Consider the following 15,043-nt stretch of genomic DNA (forward strand, 5'->3'; position numbering starts at 1 on the left):
AACTGTCCCAGCAAGGAGCACAGATCTGCCAGGGGGTGGAAATGGTTTGCTTCCTACCGAACCATGACACAGCGAGTGAGCTTCCCTCCCCGATAAATTATCACCCGATCTGTTTTCATGCAGGGGGCTTAAGCTGGAGGTTTACATGACCTCAGTGATGAATGAAGAGACTGAGTTCTGGGAGTGGGGTTTAAATCTAACGTCAATAACTCACTGGGGCTTAGTAAGTCCTGGAAAAAATTATGCTCAGTCTTTAGAAGAGCTCGGTTCATTTCAAAAAGTCCTTATAACTGAGTTTTTGATAAATATTTGATGACAGTGTAAAGCAGCTCTTTCTCCCACGATCCAAATGATTTCTGTTAGAGGTCTCCAAATATTTAACCGACTTCCAGTGACATGGCGAGCAGACGCATTCTGAGCCCCAGAACACATCTTGGAAGCTGTTTGCTTTGGAAATTCCGCCAGCAAGGAACGCCGCTTGAAGGAAATGTATGTTTATCGAGGTCATTTTATAACCCAAGTGACTGGTAAACACCGAGATAATTCTTTAGGCTGAAATTAACATACGCCTCCTCTCTTGACCTCTCCTCTTTCCTCCTTGCCTTTCTTCGCTGAGCACCTGCTGTGTCGGCATCTGTCTGATGCTGAAGGTTTAGAACTGCTGCCTAGGAGCATTCTCCCCTGGGAGATCCGATGCGCCCTCACAGTTCTCTAAAGGGAAGGTCTTCTCTCTCCCAGGTGAGCTGATCATCACAGGCTGAAGATCGGCTCTCACATGGTGGCTCCGAACACCTGAGTGTCAGGTACCTGTTGGAGGGCACGACTGGGACTCAGAACTTCCCAGTGTTAACCAAAACTCCAAGGCATGAAAAAATACTTACGGAGAACGGCCTGACTGCTAGGCCATCTGTGGTCCCCTCTAAATCCCCGGAACTTGGATTCAGGTGGGCTCTCACTCTTTTCCACCGATCTCAATTTACAGAGAAAGTATTTTATTAAAATGCACATTTTGGGATGTTCCGGCAGGCATGCCCCCACCCCCACCCTCACATTTTAAACCATTTTCCAAGAGGAAGTTAGTTACCAAGCACATGGCTCACTGTGGACCCATCGTCATGGTCATGAGGGCTCGTACTCGACAGGCCTGGTTTTTAGAAATATTAACAAATGAGGGACACGATCGTCCCTATGAACACTGGGACACCGTACTTGTGCTGGCTCCTGGACATTTCCGAACAATTATAGCAACACTGTGCGCATGTATGTATTTAATCCTCACGGTGAGTCCCATGAAGGACTTCCTGTCTTCATCCCCATTATGCAGATGGGGAAAGGGAGACCCCGGATTATTAAAAACTTGTGTAAGCGGCAAACCAGGTGTCTGACTCCAGGTCCCATCTTAGCTGCCATCTTGCCCCCCTCCTTGCGCGCGTCTAGAACATGTTTGGACCTTGGCTGTTTGCATTTTGTGTATCGTCCTCAACTTCGCATCTCGTCTTTGACTTTCCTTCCACTTTAGTTAATTAATTGTTAAACCTTTCGCATTGCATTCATTTTTGTGAGCTTCCTCAGGGACAGATTTACGTGAAATATGCACAAACAGGTAGACAAATAGGTAATCAGTTTTCCTTGATCATCTTGCTGGTAAATGGTGGCAGGGGGGTTGGATGATGAGTCTAAGAGATATTCAGCTGATGGGGAGCCATTCCCAGGAACTGCTCATTAATGGTTCTGGAACTAGCCATGTGGTTGGCTGGAATTGTACTTGGATATCTTAGTGACTCTCAAACTGTGTATCTAAAACTAGTATTATTATTTTACCTTCCACAAGGCAGCTCTCACTCTTGACTCTTGTGCTTTGCTAATGGCATCATCGATTGCAAATCCTTGTATCAGAAGCCTGAGATGCTGGCAGCCTGGCCTTCTGTGCCCCCTCCCCCCCACCCCTCAGCTCCTAAGTCCGCCTCCCATGGGTTCGCTTCTGCCGCTCACTTCTTCCTTTACTTTCCCAGGACTGTGGTTTACACTCTGACCACTACTGGCCCAAAGGCAGGAAGTTCCCCCAAATACCTGCCGAGAGCTTTGAGTCAGGCAACCTTGGGTTCAGCCCCAGGTCCTATAACCATCAGCTGTGTGGCCTTGGCTGAGTCACTTAAATCCTCTGGGCACCAGTTTCCTCATCTGTGATGGACGATAACCGCCTATCCCCCAGGGTTGTGGGCAGGGTGAAATGAGGCGGTGAAGTGAATTCAGCCTGTATCCCTGGGGCTCAGGATTTATTCCGTTCCTTTAATGATGGTTTAGAGAAGCATGTCACTCTGCTTGATGTGAAAAGCAGCTAGGAGGAAAATGTCAGTCAGAAACTGTCTCAGGCCCCAGTTTAGAACTTTCTCCCTGTGCACACACGGAGCATCCTACAGAGATGTACGGCTTTGACAATGACCCGAGTTTCTGACATTTCCTGAGTCTTCGAGATTCGCAGTATATTTCGTGAAGAGTAATGGTCTCGTTTCCTTCAGTCTTCAGCTTCCTGTCAGGAGCATGAAAGTAGGAAGACATTTCTCTCTGCTTACAACACATCATGGGAGCTCTGGTGTTTGTACAAAAATGCACAGCAGAGACCTGAACTATTTTCTCTTTTTCCAGTAAAAGGAACTATGGTTATTCGTTTCAAACTGTGCTTTAGCTACTATGAAACCGTGGTAGAAGGTCTCAGAGTGACTCCTTACTTCTTCCCTAGTCAATCTGGCAGAGTCCCTCTGCTATGCACTGAATGTTTGTGTCCCCTCAAAATGTATATGTTGAAGCCTGATCCCCAATGTGATGGATTAGGAGGTGGGGCCTTTGGGAGGTGGTTAGGTCACATGGGGGAGCGCTTATGATGGGGTTACAGAGCTTGCTTCTTCTCCCTGCCTTCCACCAGGTGACACACAGCAAGGAGACACCATTGGCAAACCAGCAGGAGGGTCCTCACCAGACACCCGATCTGCTGGTACCTTGGCCTCGGATAGACCAGCCTCCAGAACTGTGAGAAATAAACGTTGTTTGTCACCCAGTCTCTGGCAGTTTGTTAGGGCAGCTAAGATTGCCTCCAATATTCCATGTTCCCCAGCACTGAAACTTTTCTCAGTCGCCTTTCCAGGACTGTGAACTCCGGAGGGCAGTCATGAGCAGGTACCTGGCACCTGCCATGGTGGGGAAAGAAAACATCTGCCAGATGTCCTACTAGCTAAATAAAATCTAGAACAGCCGAGCCAGAGACAGAGCCATTAACCCGAGTCCGTGAGTGCGGATGGGAAATGCTTATTGCTCATTGCTTTGCTGGAAGCTCAGTTTCACTAATACACAGGGTGAGCGAGTATAGGAATCTCGTGGGTGGGTCCCATGGAGCCTGGGATCTGATCTGGGGGACGGAGGGAGCCGAATAAAGGAGAAACGTTTGTGCTAGTTGGCAGTGGTGTCTCTATAGGGCAGACTCGGCAGGAACCGGATGGAGCAAAAGACGGTGCTTAGTAACAACCCTCAAGCTACAGCCCTGGGTCTGCTGGTGCATTTGTTTGGATATAATAAATAAAAGAAACTACTACATTTACTTTTAAATGCTTTTAAAATCAGGTAATTTTCACGTAAAACTAATAAATAATTAAATAGAATAATTAAAAAGAGAATAAGACTACAAAAGCCATATAACATTTTAAAAAGCACTAGTCCTCCTACCACGGTGAAGAGTAAGATCTTCCCAGCACCTCCTGCCTCTCTGCTTCTTCCCTCCCCCTGTTTTTTCTGGTTCCACAAAATATTTCTTTTCAGAGCATTGCTGGCCATGGGTATCAATCTCCTTGAGACTGTGAATACGAGCTAAAGGTCGGGCTTATTACGGCAATAACATAATCAAAGCAGGAATTTCAGTGCAAGTTTTCATTCCTGTGTTTTGGGTTCAACTTATCTAAGTTCTTAATAATATTTGTTTGACAAAGATCAGAACCATGTACACAATTGCTAAGACCAGAGAAACCCTGATCATTGATTAGGGCATGCAGGATGGACTTCCTCTAGGATATGGCCCGTAGAGCCCCTCAGAGGTGGAGTGGTGAGGCTCCAGGGTGAGGCGGAGGGAATGAGGCCACAGGGGTAGGGTGGACAGTGCAGAGAACACGCCGGGTCTAAATGAAGCAGCTACTTCTGTGTCCCAGCTGCTGATTATTGTCATCAGGGATGAAGATCAGGTAGATGAGTACCAATTTTCAGGAGAAATGATCTTTTTTTTTTTTTTTAAGTGAAATGTCCTTTTCTAAAAATAATACTCTGTAAGTCAAGAAAAACATACTTGTAACCACAATCTGCTCTCACGGATTCCAGTGTGAAGGCCATGGCAAGAATAAGCAGGAGGCTTTGCAGCTGTGGGGCCTGGAAGGGTGGGGGTGGGGGGTCCTGGCAGTGAAGGGAAGGGCTGCCCGCTTCCGTCACGGCTCATGTGTTCCTCAGGCGCGTGTTCATGGAGGTATGAGTGGGGTTAGAACATTCTCCGTCTAAGGTTTCACTTTTTGACAAGTGCCTGCTTCTTTTTGAAAACAACAGTCAGTTGTTATGCATAATGCAACCAACCATTTAGTCATGTTGTCTTCGAGCTTAAAATGAGAATGCACTGTTTCATTTAAAAAATACAAACGAAGCAAAACAAAGACAGACGTAACAGCCCTGCTCTGGCTAGGTGTGGACAGGTTGCTATGAATACAGGGAGAAAATGAGGAGTTACTTAGGAACACGAGCTAAATTTCAAAAGGCTTTCATCCAGGTAACTTTGCCTCTTCTTGGATTTAAGAAAAGCACATTAATCCTTGATAAACCCAATATATTTTGCAAATTGAATGTCTTTTGTTGTCAAACTAAATATGTGGCTAAACAATGAACAGGAAGGTTTTTTATGGCTCAGAACTAGAAAAACAAGTAGATAAGTTACAGGTACGTTACAAAAGGCAGAAGAGACATTCATTTCTTTGATATGTATCAAGTGTGTTATGCCCCCCACCCCAATCAAACGTAATGTACTTTCCTTGCAGAAGACTTGCACTGCACTTCAAAGTATTTCTAAGATGACCTTCCTGAGATCTAATTAAATGCCCTACATAAAAATAGCTCATGCTGAGTGAACTCCCCGCATGGACGTGATGACATATCCTACTGCATTTATGTCCCAAACCCTTATATCTGTTCTATTGGAGGGAGCAATGATATCAATATGCAAAACAGTGTACCAGTCACAACTGTATTATTATTATGGCTATTAGCATTTTTATTACCTGCTCTGGCCATGGAGTATTTTGCATATTAATGCAGTCTTCCCAATAGCCTTATGAAATGGGTATGCTCCCCATTTGATGTAAGGAAACTGGACTGTAGAAAGCTGAGCTATTACAGCAAGTTGTGAGTGGTCTCACTTGAAAGTCACGCTCCTTCCGCTCTACCATATGGTAAATAGTCACGTATGAATGGAGTGGTGACTGGGAAGAAGTCAGGAAGCAGCTCACGGGTAGCTAAGAAGTCGGTTTGGTGGCGGCGGTGGCTGAGGGCAGGAGGGATGGGGCATGCGGGCTGGGATAGGTGTGCCAAGCTCAGGCGGGAAGCCGCAGGGACTGAGTTGTGCCGATAGGAACTCGGCACAGATGTGAACGCGGTGCCGGAGGGGCTGGTGAAGGAGCTGACGGACCAGAGCTCAGGACCAGCAGGTGAGCCCTGCCCTGGAGCAGGCAGCCCTGCTCTCTCGCTGCTTGTTCTCTCTTTGACCTTGGGCCCGTTACTTCTCACTTCTGTGCCTCAGTTTCCCCTTCTCCATCTGTGACATGGGTGGTTGTGCGGGGGGGATCTCTTAGGTTGTTAAAAGCAGACTCAGGAGGCATTTCGTAAGTGTTCACAAACGTCAGGGGGGGAAAAGGAGAGGGTTTCTATCAGGAGTAGCAGGTCTGTAAAACAGGGAAGGAAGCGAAATGCTGTCTGGGCAGTAAGGTGGGCACATGTTCCATCCTCCACTGAACAGACCCAGGTCAACTCTGTGCACAGCGCCCCTTGCTGGGGATTTTGGGGGAACACCACACCAGAAGATGAGGGTGTCGGAAACTGGCTGTCCACGGAGAGCCGGGAGTGTAGGCCTGGCCCCATGGTCAGGATGGGCGATGATGGTGTTGGCAGGAGCTGACTATGTAGAGGGGATGGATCATGGGTTGAGTCTTAGGTGAGGCCCCTGAAGGAGAGGAGGTGTCAGGGAAAGAACACGGACAGTGTCCCCCAGAGAGGTACCACAGGCAACAGGCAGCCCAGTGAAGGACCAGAAGCTAAGGAGGAGGGGCTCCTAGGTGAAGGTGACCACCAGCTCGATCAGAGGCTGCAGACAGGACTCCGAGAACGAGAGCTCAGAGCACACAACCCGACTTGGATTCTGGAATGTGGAAGTGCTTCCTGATCTTCAAGAGTAGGATTTGTGGTGTCAGTGTTGGTGAGGGTGAGGGAGGAAGGGGGAGGTGCAGAGTAAAGGTGGTGGATGAGGACTCTCGGTCTACAGAGTGTGCCTGAGGGAAGGGAGAGACACCGGTTGAAGAGCCAGGGTCTGGAGGAGGCAGAGTCCGACACGTTCAGCTTTAGGGGACAATGGGGGATGTGCCCACCCCACACACCCAGTGCTGAGCGGCTCTTCACGTGGCAGCGTCTCTGAGAATCTCTGCTCTGAGGCCCTGCCAAGGGATCGATAAGTGGCTATCGGCGACCTAAGGTCTGGAGTGGGTGGAGTCAGGTCAAGTGTCCTAAATGGCTCACCAGGGGAGATTGGCTGGAGAGGCCTCAGAAGCAGGGCTGGGGTTAGGTGAGGTGAGTGGGGGACTCCCCTCAGGCACAGAATTTCAGGAGGCACCAAAAAGCACAACAATCATGATAAATGACATCCTCGTGCAATATTTTGAAAATAAAAATTAACGCACAAAGATCCAGAATGAACTAAAATATCAAAAATTTAAACAAAGGTTAGTATGTGGAATGACGTTCCAGTCTCTGCCCATGAATACCGAGGAAAAAGAGCAGAGGGAGCTGTGTTCAGCACGCCGCTGTTTCTCCGTCCCTCCCCCGCTCCAACCAGGCTGTGGGAGGTGGGTGTGTGAGAGGGAGCAGAGCATATGGGCTCAGCCCTTCTTTTCTTGGGAGGAATCGGGCTGCCCACAGCAAGCTGTGCTCTGGTAAGTTCTGTTCCTCTGAGTTGCACCCACCACCTCTGCCTCACAGCAAACCTGTCCTGGTGCCATCAGGGAGCCCACTGCCCTAAAAGGAAGGGGGGGGTCTTGTTTACTGAAGCACAACTACACAGGGTATCTATACACGCCCATGTGCACACACACACAGAAACAAAACACAACATAACAGAAAACCCCCTCAAAACTAGAGTTAATTGAATGAAGATACTCCATTTTGCCCAAACCACCTTTTCATCCAAATTTTTCGGTGGTCAGCTTGGTTTTTGTCCTCATCGTTTTTAATCAAAAGACCAAGAGCCATCTTTTAATGAGTCATCCTAAAAGAAACAGCTCTCATCTTCTACACTTTCTTGTATATTTATCTGGTATCAAGCAGCTACCAGATGGGTTGTTTTTTCCTCCCCCTGTTGACCAGAGAAAGGAGTTCTAGGAACAGACCCTCAGAAGCCTCTGGAATTCTCATCTTTTTTCATTAGGTCTTGCTCACTGAGGTTTAGGTTGTACACACAGTACAGCGTATGAGTCCGCACATGGCCGTTTGGGCCCCAGGGAGGATCTATGGTTGGAGCTGAGGCTCCGTGTGCTGTTGTGTGGTCGATACGTCTGTACCTGGGCATGCTCCTGGCTGGGCACGGCGCTCAGACCCGTCGCTGCCATGTATGTGCTGCCAATGGTCTTGATCTTTTCAACTCCACTGAATTTCGGCTTGGACAGCAACTGTGAAGCAGTGACAAACAGTCAGTGACTCACCTTGGTGCACTTTCTAAAGACAGTCTCAAACTCTACTTCACAGTAATGGGAACATGACTTATTTCAACCACTGCTTACTCACACTTTGACCTTGGGATTTGGTGAGAAAGAACACTTCATATGTTCCACAAAGAATGTGGCCTTGGAAGGAAATGCAGTATAATGGTTTACTTACAATTAACATGAATTGCCTTTTAAAATTTGCTAGTGAAGGAACTAGGGTAAATTATGATGCAGGTGACATGGCCTCAAATAAATTTCCCAACTCTGGGTTTGAAAGGCTTAACACGAACATGATTCAGTGGGGGAGGTCTTCCGTGCACGGGGAGGGTGATTTATGACGAATTATAGTACCAAGAACTGGCTTTTGCCTCTGAGCTCTAGATGTAAAGGGAATAATGATCTAGAATGGCTCCCCCCATCAGATCTGACCTGAATATTTCTTGTCCCAGTTTCTGGTACCAGTTACCAGCTTCCTACTGGCCTCCCTCCCATCCAAGTACATTAGGACTTGAGGTGGGATGGAGAATAGGTAAAAATAAGAGCAGAAGCTGTAGGAAAGAGAAGGGGTGGAGAGAGGAAGGGAAGGAAACTCTGAAAGGTTCTGTCTGTATCTGCTCAGGAGGACAATGGCACCAACCGAGGACTGGGAACATCCCGACCCTTTGTAGTCCTGCTTTTGGGCATACCAGTGGGAATCTCTACTTGCCATGCCTTCACCATAAGTCTTGAGTCAACCTCATGGTCACAATGGTGGGAACAGAGAAATGCACAGTCACACAAGACATTTAGAAGGCTCGCCTGAATCCATCCTACCACATCAGTAATTTCATCACTGTATTTCAAAGTTTCATGGATCCTAATGAACCTATGTTCGTGTATGTCAATTTTGCTACATTTCGCTTGATATCTGTAAGAATGATGTAGCATCAACACCCTTAAAACCATAGGCGGGCTTGTTCTTAACCAGAAAACAAAACACATTATCCTCTATGTAGGCAGAATATTGGAAATTGAAAAATGACACCTATTTCAAATTCTGAAACATACACTTTGTACCCTCTAAAATATATTATCCCTCATACAGACTGCTTTTTCAGTAATAAAGCATGTCATCCCTGCACAGTTCAAGTTGATACCTGACCTTGGAGTATGCCAAAATAGACATGCCAATAATCTACTATGATAAATACATCCATTATCTCTTTTTATATCAAGAGATAAGCAAGTATTTTTCTTGGAGCTCAAGCCTTTTGAGAAAAGTTCATGAGCACACTGGAAAGATATTTTATTGATATTGATTTTGGTACTTGTTCCTAGGAATCATACTATCTCACACATAAAATGTATCTCTCTCTCCAAAATTAGTTAAGGACAATAATAGAGCAAAATAATTTAATTTTTAGTCAGCAAGCACAAATTACTCCAAAAGACATATTTTAAGATATGCCACAAGATTCAACTAACTTCAAATGCAATGGCCACAAGAATGCCAAAGTGTGGGATGGGGGCTACCCCTACCTCTCAAGGGTAATTCTCAAGTACCTACATCATCAAAGTCGGCGATGATCTCATTCAGGAGCCGAAGGCATTCCAAGCCCTCCTTGTTCACATCTGATTCTGTGTAGAATTCTTTGAAATCCGGAATAGAGGCAAACATGACGCAGACACAGTCATAGGACTGGTGGTATAACTCCTGCCCAGGAGAAAAGGAAGAGCTGAGCACTAGAAAACCTTTTCAACGAACACGCTCTTAAGGCAAGTGTTTCTTTATGCTAGGAACAGTGAAGAAATCACCCAGTGCCCCACTCCACCTCCCCCATACCAGCCCCAAGCCCATTCCAGACCCTGGCCATTGAAGGCGGTGAAGGCTTCTAAGGAGCAGGACGCGGGCTCTGAATGCTCAACACAGTGCTTCCACTGCCACTCTCAGCTAATAGGGGGGGTCCTTCCAGTAAAATCCTCTCTGCCATCTCTACCTTAGACCATGACAAGAGATCACAGACTTCTGGCTTAGGAAAGAAGTATCCTTTAAGCTACTGAAGGCAAACAAATGATCTCCCAAACTACTATATTGGTTTAACATGACTTGTGATGGCTACATCTTTTGCATTGAGGTCTTTATGCATTTTATTCTTTAGTGTCTCCTGAAAGGAGCAGATGAAACCCATCGAGGTACTTTTCAATTACACCAGAAAGAACGAGTGAAACTCTCCAGGTTACTTATTCATACTCAAGATAGCCTTTTGTTTTGAAGTAGAAAGAGGCTCATAGTTCTTCATCTGTAGACATGAATAAAATTACAATGTCTTGTCAATACAATTTTAAGGTGTTTCAATAATGTTTTCAACATACAACCTTCAAGTTCAGTGACTGTTTCAGAAAGGAAGGGCTGTTATGTGGGCACAGGGGCTGGTCCTGGGTGTGAAGAGCTGTCTTCCCACTGGTACTGGCTCATCAGGGCCCGCAGGTGACACGACACAGGCAGGAAGGCCAGGTGCCATGGTGGGCACAGTGCAGCGTGGGGAACACCCCCTCCACCAGGGACTGTGAGGAGCATTCTGTTAAACAAGATGGCCAACCTCCAAGCGGAGAAAGAATGCTGGTGGCCAGGGCTTCCTGTGTGCCTGTCAGGGCAAGGGAATCCACTCCGCATGGACGTTATCATGAGCTCTGCTCTCTGGGTCACCCAGATGAGTCCCTCAGCAGGGAGAGGGCACTTCAACAGCCCTCTAAGTCCAAGGTTTGGTGGCCTCTCAGAAGAACCATTCTTTCCCACAGAGGTCTCATAACAAACACATCAGGACAATGGCGACCCATGAAGGTCATAACCACTTCCTGAACAATCTAAACTCATGTCAGCTTCCTATTCTCAGGGCCAACCACTCTGTAATGCCTTCTGCTCCTGCCTCACAATCTTCACAAAATACATGAACAATGGAATCAAGGTTTCTCTTTTCTACTTGGCTCTCAGTACGGTTGAGCTGGCCCATTGTGCAAACCTGTACTTTGTCTCTCTGAGGAGTTGTTTCTGTGAATATCCGTATCCTGGGAAGACAACATGGGGCACATGTGACTGCCAAGCTTAGATTCTAGTAATGCTGACGAAGCCGGGGTGTCAGGGTACAGGGGAGAGAGAACCCCCTAGAAGCCTGTTCTAGTTAAAAATGCCAGTTTTATAAAAGAAATATATATTTCACTGATTTCCCTGCTCCTCAGGAAAAGGAATACATCTGCAAGACAAATATTTTCTGTCCCCTGCATTTCCCCACTGTTTGCTGACACTGGCCAGAGTGACCGTCTGGGGAATGATGATGAGGACAAGAGGAAGGCGGAAAAAACTCAGCACTGACTCCACGCCTGCTGCCTGAATAGGCCACAGGCATTAACTTGCCCCTGACTACACTCCTAAGAGGCTGGTACTATTATCCTCAATGTACAGAAGGGGAGACTGAGGGGGAAGGTGGTTACATTACTTGCCCAAGGTCGCAGTTACCAAGTCTGATGCACACTTGACTCTTATAAACACTAAACTTTACACGTGAACCTGCATCTCCCGATGACCACAGACCGTACTGCTTAGATTCAGGGGCGGTGTGGGCCTCCAACCACGTGCAGGTCATGTGACTTTACCTTTCTCCTTTGCCCCTGAGGTCTTCAAGGGCATGCGGAAATGGGAGACAATGAAACACAAAACTGAACTGACTGGCAGTTTGGATGAAGGTCCATTTTAACTGCACTGGTTTGGAGTCTAATAAAACAAGGTTTATCTGTTGGAAGGAGTCTGACGTGTTATCTCATTCTGCTGTCCTCAAACAGGAATGCATGCGACGGTCACCAATGGGTCTCCCCCTGACCAAATGTCACCTGGGGTTGGTTCCAAGCATATGCATGTTTTGGAAAAGGTCCATGGGTTCTTCTGCGGTGCAGCTGGATTACGAATCACAGGCTAAATGAGGAAATGGAAGGTCAGCGGAGCGGGGTGACACACCAAGGCTCCCAGCTGGCCTCGGGGCCAGGACTAATCTCTGGAGCCCTGGTTGGGCACTCTGCAGGTGGTGAGTGCTGCTGGGGGCCTGGGCTGCAAACCACTCACCCACTCTCTCTACAGATCAGTCACTTGGAACCTTTGGGGAAACACCAAGGATGAGCATGCATCTCTGGCCCCGTGGTCTCTGATTCAGGGCTCAAGGACTATTCTTGAGAAACAGGGAAACTTCACCAATGGGAAGCCTCATAAATTCCCTGGAGCCAGTGAAATGTGCAGGGCTTAGAACCATACCCTAAACTCATGAGAGGTTCCCTCAGGTCTTTGGGTTGGGCTTGGGGGCCAGAGAGGACCACAAGCTGATTGGTTGATGGCCTGTATTTGTTTCAGATTTCTAGAGGATCTGGGCATGGGGGTAGGGCAAGTGGGCAGCCTTTGAGGAGATTTTGGAATTCAAAGTCTAGAATGGGTGACTCTCGTTGGGCACACGGCTGCCAGAAGGTATCCCCGAGCTTTGGAGTTAGAAATAACCTTAGGCATCATTTCAACACTTGCTCACACATAACCACTCTGCCAGACAAGCTCAAGTAATTAAAAAATAATCACAGAACAACTGCATCTCTGTGCCCCCTGCCCCTTTTAGTCTGCTGAGTGAGACCCGTTCTCCTACCCAATCCAACCCTGGACAAAGACGTGGGACAACCCCGTGGCCCTTTCTGTCACTATTGGGTGATTCAAGTCCTCTTGTCAGTAATTAAAGTGCCCAGCGCAACGAGTGGTCAGAACTTGGAACCTGGCTGAATGTGGGGCTCTTCTTCGGCAGCATGAGGCTGCTGCAGTGGGGGGGGGGGGGGGGGGGGGGGCCTGGGGGAGGGGGTAAGGGGCCCGACTGGCTTCTACACTCTCTCTATTCATGCTTCTACTTTGACCCTCCCCAGCTTACTTAGTCAGGCTTTGCAGACCTCCAGGGGTGCAGGCCAGGGAGGGAGGGAAGTGTCTGATGGAGCAGGAAAGCACTCCATTGACTCCATCATGCTCCTAGGGCACTCACGCCTGGCGGACATTGCCATGGGTGACTGAAGACTCCCTGTTGCTTCCTCCATCACTGAACATCCCACTGAGGTTCCCTTGCTGTGGACGATACACTCCCTCTTGCTTGTGACCACTCTCTGCCCCAGGCTCTCTGGCTATTCTTACAGCTTCTCTGCTGGGGCCTGTTCACCCCTCCAGGTGGCTCTGAAGAACAGCGTCTCAAAGAACCCTATGTCAGCGGTCTTTCCCTCGCTCTGTCCCTGAGCACTGTTCAGCCTCCTTTGCCCTCCCAAGCCCGGACAGTTATACCCCCACCCACACCCCCAGCTCTCTCGGCCCAGAAACTTCAATCAGTCCCTGTCTTCTGCATTTTCTACTTGTCAGAGACCTGCCTGTCACCTGTATCCCCCAGAGGTAGGTGTCTTCCCAGGATACCACTCAGTGGCTCTAGCATAGGGTACACATGGCAGGTTCTTGCCCATGCAGAAGGCTAGAGGTGAAGGGAAAATCCTTGGGGGGCTGCCAGCACCCCTCTTCCAGCCTCCAACCTCCTGCCCATTCCTACGCTTCCTTCTAGGGAAGAGTTGAGAATCACGCAACCAGTTTTCAGGAAGGGCATTTGTAAATGAGCAAGTGGTTTAGTGCCCCCTCTGGAACAAGGGAGGTCCCGCTTGTGTGTCACAGGCTGAAATCGACTTTAGCACGCACACACACACACACCCCCCTCCCTCCTGGGGGCCTGCTGCATGCTAGGCTCCAGGCCACACGTTAGGACCCGCAGATGAACACCACAAGCCCTGCGTTAAGGAGCACAGGGTCTACTTGGAGAGAGGGAGCAAGTGAAGAGACCAAGAGGACAAAGTGTGATTGGTGCTGCTTAGGCCCAGGCGTGGACAGGTCTGCTTGGTGTCCTAGAAAATGCTCAGAACTGCCACTAGCACTCAGTTTCCAAACTCCTAGCCAGGAGGACCTCCCATCCCCCACTCCCCCCCCACCCCCAGTTGACCTATGTACTGACCATTTAGCACCTGTGTCCCCAGTTGTCACCTAATTTATTATGCCCTAATTTAAATGCCTTGATTTATTCGGGGGAGTCAAGTGATTAGACAGCACAAAAGCTTCTCTGACAAGCTGGACGGGATTCTAGTCCGACTCTCCAAGGAACATGGTTGAGGGGTCTGGCTGGAGGGGTGGTGGCGGCGGGGGCTCACAGCCGGGAAGGACGGTGCTGTTTGGGCACCGGGTGAATCCCCACATCCCTGCAGGGACATCTGGGTCCTGTTTTGATCAAGCCTCAGCTCTCCCACAATGAGGCTGCCTGGCTCAGCATCACAAGCCATGCTTACCACCTGGAGACTCCATTCGGCGACCACATGTGGTCTTTTCAACAAGTGATGAAAGCTAGCTTTGATGTCTGCTCAAGAGGCCTCTCGAAACGTTCCTGCTACAACATGGCAGTTCAAGGGCTCAGGTTCAGGCACACAGAGCTCCTCCCCGAGCCTGAATGGCCTGTAGCCTGGATCTGGCCAAGACCCTGGGCAGCTGAGGGACGGAGAAGCTTGCAGAAGTGCTAAGCATGTCCCGAGGGAAGGAGGAGGCGCCTGCAGACACGCACAGTGGCTCTGCCCACACTCTGGGAGCACAGGCGGAGTGAACAGGTTTTCATCGAAATCAAAGCTTTCGGGGATTGTTATTGTGATTAAATCATTCTTTACTTCTGAGGGGAAATTCATTTCCTCTGAACATCCATGTGGTGGGCTGGAGAATCAAAAAGAGCTGCAAGGCTCTTTGCTAACATCGGTCCTGGCCGAGGTCATGTGTCATGTTCCCAAGGAATGTTCCAGAAAACCATGCCCTGGTAATGCTTATGGTGGAACTGAAAGGCATGCTCCTGTCCTTCCCCCCCCAACCAAAAGTAACCCTGGGTCTCCGCATTAAGAAGGCGTGGGTGCTCAGCGCACCCCCCAGAGGAGGACCTGAGAAGGAGGAGCTGCCTGGATGGAGGGCAAAGGGCTAACATTGGGGTTTGCTCTCCATC

General features: G+C 48.5%; 1 protein-coding gene across 1 annotated transcript in view; it reads right to left on the minus strand.

Moving 5' to 3' along the window:
* The window catches only part of ADCY2 (adenylate cyclase 2), a 388,875-nt gene that overhangs the window by 11,733 nt on the left and 362,099 nt on the right, over nt 1-15,043 (minus strand). The window contains exons 21-22 of the mRNA XM_045863676.1: nt 9,535-9,681; nt 7,845-7,952 (exon numbers count right to left, since the gene is read on the minus strand). Of these exons, the coding sequence (XP_045719632.1) occupies nt 7,845-7,952; nt 9,535-9,681 (255 nt within the window). The remainder of the gene's footprint in view (nt 1-7,844; nt 7,953-9,534; nt 9,682-15,043) is intronic.

Source organism: Mirounga angustirostris, unplaced genomic scaffold (genome assembly GCF_029215605.1).
Source record: "Mirounga angustirostris isolate CCGP_5_RB_7025 unplaced genomic scaffold, mMirAng1.0.hap1 SCAF_7, whole genome shotgun sequence".
NCBI classification, from domain to species: domain Eukaryota; kingdom Metazoa; phylum Chordata; class Mammalia; order Carnivora; family Phocidae; genus Mirounga; species Mirounga angustirostris.